Below are 3,755 nucleotides of genomic sequence, written 5' to 3' on the forward strand. Positions count from 1 at the left end.
CTCGTTATGAATTATGAATTCTTATAAAAGAATTATTTTCTTAAAAACTTTCTAATAGAAAGAGTCGGTCATCCTTGATTATGTTTTGACATCTCTAATATAAAACTATGTTTTATCGCAATATCAAAGAAACAAAAGATAATTCAAACAAAAAGCTATGGTTTGCTTGGAACACAATTTATTCAAATTGTGGGAGTCCATTTTTTCTAATATTCAAGGGGAATATTTAACCATTAATTTGAATAAACACAAAAATTTTATTTGAACACATACAACATACATACATATATGATTATAACGTTTGATTACTTAATTGTTCATTATTCTGATTCATGTTTTACTTTATATAGTGATATATATATATATATATATATATATATCCTCATATTATGAGATAATTTATCTCCCCAAGTAAATAAAAGTATGAAATGTGTACATTTTTGTTTGATTTATTTTGTAGAAAATGATTAAATATGACACACATTACAAGAAAATTGTCATATACCTACAAATGTTTATAGTGACAGCAAGTGAAACTATAGGTATAAATATAATATACTCATGGGCGTAAAAAAACTATAGGTATAAGTGCAATATAGCTACAGATATCTAAGTTGGTAACTATATGCATTAGTGACGTAATACTTCCGGTAGGTATAGAACCTTACACTTATAGTGATTAAAAAATTGTGGTTATAGAATTATATTTTATTTTAACTTTAATATGAAGAGTTTTTTTTGTATATTTGATCTTAGCTGGGAGTGTTTTCTCTACGATGACTTCTATTTTTTCATTTTTCATTCTTCATTCAGCCATTGACTTTCCCATTTCCAGATTTACTTCTCTTTTGTCATTCTCTCCCTGCCATTCAACCCTTCTCATTCTCTCTTAACTTCCTGGCCATTTTCTTTTATATTTCGAATTTTCCAGAGCTAATTTTCCATAGTTGAATTAGGGTTTGTGCAATTTCCCATGAGCTCCATAGCTAACCCATGAATTTTCCATAGTTGAATTAGGGTTTTTACATATTTTATTGTAATGACGGGAGGGTTCTCATTTTTTATAGAGGTCTTGCATTCACGCTTCAACTTCTCCCTTCATTCTTTTATTTTTGTCCGAGAAAATCGCCTAAATTATTCGCTTTAAATCCAGCTTCTTTCGCTCAAACCCTACTTCAATATTCAATTCCTCAAATTCATATTCAATCTTCAATTGCTCAAATCCAACTTCACACTTCAATCACTAAAATCCATCTTCAATGGTTCAAATCCTCTAATCGCTCAAATCCCGTTTTTGCATATTTTGGGTATAAACTTTGTATTGTGTATATATGCATTGTGTATATATGTTGCAGCTGAACCTAGTACATAATCTATTGTTGATTCTCACTAATGGAGTTCCACATGAAGAGAGTTGAATAGGAAGAAATGTCCAAATGACCTAACAATTTTAAAGATGAGATGACCCATCCGGCTTCTCTTCGAACAGGTTTGTTTTTTACTATGTCTTTCTTGGTATACACATTTGATTCAAATACACTCTGCATTGCACTTGTTCATTGAATGATTTTTGTTTTAATTGAATATAATATACAATTTCAAAGAATAATATGTGATTTCCGTGATTGGGTTATGCCTATTCATTTCAATGGTTTGTCTTTATTCTTATTTTATTGATGCTGAATCACTTTAGGCATTTTGTTCCCACGATTTGAAGTTATCCCTTGTATGATTATTCTATATTGCTTTTAGCTTAGCTTAACTTAGCCAAATGAAAACTACTACACTTTTTTGTGACTAGCTTTATCATAACACTGATAACTTGAGTTCAACAGCGAAATTTTAGAGCTTCTTATTCAAGCATAAGATATTTCTTAAGATATAGCAAAATTTATGAAGCAACCTTATTGATTGTTCGTTCATAATGTTCGCAAGAGTTGGGATTTTTAATTTAATATGGACATTGCTTGTATGATCATTTTGGTGGTTAGCAATTTCAAAAGTTCTAATGATTTTGAAAATATATACTAGATGGTTGTGACAATATTATTGTTACTTAACACAAGGATTTTAGTGAAGAGCATTGATATACGCTTTCGTGTTTTCTATTTTCCAGTTAAGTTGATGAACTTGCAAGAAGAGAAAGTTGCCATTAAAGAGGTTTAATTTGTTTCCAGCATTCTCATTTTTGCATGGTATCTGATCTCATTTTTATACTGGTAAGAAGGAGATTAGTGTTCCATGAGGAACTTGGTAATTAATGGCTGTCAAAATTTGTAGGAAGGAGCAGAGGAAGACATGGTTGTGGAATTCTACCCAAGTGACTGTACCTTGCCAGATTGGTCTCATGCATGTCGAACTCTACCCATTTACCGTATATTACAGGACTCACTAGAGGGAACCACGCGTGAACTAATGGTTGCTTGCCTGGTAATGCTATAAAGGTTTTCTAGTTCATTGTTTATTTTCTTCATATTGTAGTCAGATTGATTCTTTAGATGTTCTTGAGCTTTATACATGCACAGTGCATATATCTAAGTATACATGGGCTGCATGTAGGTTATTTCTTAATGTATAGGATATTTAGTTGAATTGGGTTCGTGATCCGGATTTTGTTGTTAGTTCAACATGGCTTATTTCTAGATGGTTGATGAGCTGAAATGAATCTTTGCTGACTTATTTAGCAAAAAAAGGCAATGGGAGATTATAAGTTAAGATGCATTCATACTAGTTTTCTAATTAATTATAATTTCATTTTATAGTTTATTGTTTGTTCTCTTCACTTTCTGTTAGTTCACTAGATTTTGAGAACTTGAATGGGAGATTTTGTAAGTTGAGATGTTAGCTATTAAATTACTCATGTTATTAATGCTCATAAAGAACTTCATTAGGTTCCAAAAAAAAAATTGAAGCTCTTTATATTTTGATTTCAGAATCTCCAAGAACACGAGGAATATGTTCATATTGTTAGTTTGGCTGCTATATCAAGGTATGTCCCTAATTTTATGCCTTCATCTCATAAACAAGAGATATCAAAAGTTAAGGTTGGCATGGAAGCCACATTGAGAGCTTGGCTAGAATAAAAAAAGTAAACAAAAAGCTCTCAAAGACTTCATTTTTCATACATGAAAGCAACACTATGGTATGTTGATATATATGTGTTGGATAATTGTTACTGAGTTGATTATTCTGATTTATATGCATTGGATATTGTTAGGTATCAGTGGCCTAGGCACACCTAGAAGGGGGGAAGTTGAAAAGGTGTAGTGGTTATCAATCACCGCTTCTCGCACCAAAACCCAGTTCTGGAAATAGCTCAGTTAATCGATTAACCAGTGGGCTTAATCGATTAACCAGTGGGCTTAATCGATTAACACACAACAGAAGTAGAATGATCAGAGAAGCTAGTTGCATAGTTATTTATTAACAGATAAGCAGAGATACAAAAGATATCTTTATGCAATATTAACAAGTATATGGCAGAGTATATGCATGCAAAATATCAGCTTCTAACTCGCATTAAAACGGTAAGAAATGTAAAGGAGATTAAGAGAGAACAGCTTGCACATATGGATTTTTATCTTGGTTCGTTTGCAGTCCACTGCAAACTACATCCAGGCCTCCCCTTCTGATCTTGAGAGATTTTCTTCTTCACTATATTGAATACAAGTATAATCACATACACCAATTTAATTTATAAGACTCATGATGCTTCTTTCTTGAAATCCTAGAACATATAATCATTGGTTTGACTC

The 3,755-nt window shown here is 31.7% G+C and overlaps 1 protein-coding gene across 2 annotated transcripts; it reads left to right on the forward strand.

The window, feature by feature from the left end:
* The first annotated feature begins 826 nt into the window (after positions 1–826).
* On the forward strand, positions 827–3,257 carry LOC109340834 (kinesin-like protein KIN-10C). Of its 2 annotated transcripts, XM_019578584.1 has the most exons (5): positions 827–1,489; positions 2,117–2,160; positions 2,281–2,430; positions 2,934–2,989; positions 3,218–3,257. In XM_019578584.1, exons 1-5 carry the CDS (start codon positions 1,462–1,464, stop codon positions 3,240–3,242), a joined length of 303 nt encoding a protein of 100 aa, XP_019434129.1. In that variant the 5' UTR covers positions 827–1,461; the 3' UTR covers positions 3,243–3,257. The 2 variants fall into 2 exon arrangements, with proteins under 2 accessions (XP_019434129.1, XP_019434128.1); XM_019578583.1 differs by having other exon boundaries at positions 2,934–3,244.
* The last annotated feature ends 498 nt before the right edge of the window (positions 3,258–3,755 follow it).

Source organism: Lupinus angustifolius, unplaced genomic scaffold (assembly GCF_001865875.1).
Source record: "Lupinus angustifolius cultivar Tanjil unplaced genomic scaffold, LupAngTanjil_v1.0 Scaffold_262_17, whole genome shotgun sequence".
In the NCBI taxonomy this organism is placed as follows: Eukaryota; Viridiplantae; Streptophyta; class Magnoliopsida; order Fabales; family Fabaceae; genus Lupinus; species Lupinus angustifolius.

Coding starts and splice junctions, on each gene's coding strand:
- LOC109340834 (XM_019578583.1), top strand. CDS start 1,462: ATGACCCATCCGGCTTCTCTTCGAACAG. Junction 1,490..2,116: donor TCCGGCTTCTCTTCGAACAG/GTTTGTTTTTTA, acceptor TCTATTTTCCAG/TTAAGTTGATGAACTTGCAA. Junction 2,161..2,280: donor AGAAAGTTGCCATTAAAGAG/GTTTAATTTGTT, acceptor CAAAATTTGTAG/GAAGGAGCAGAGGAAGACAT.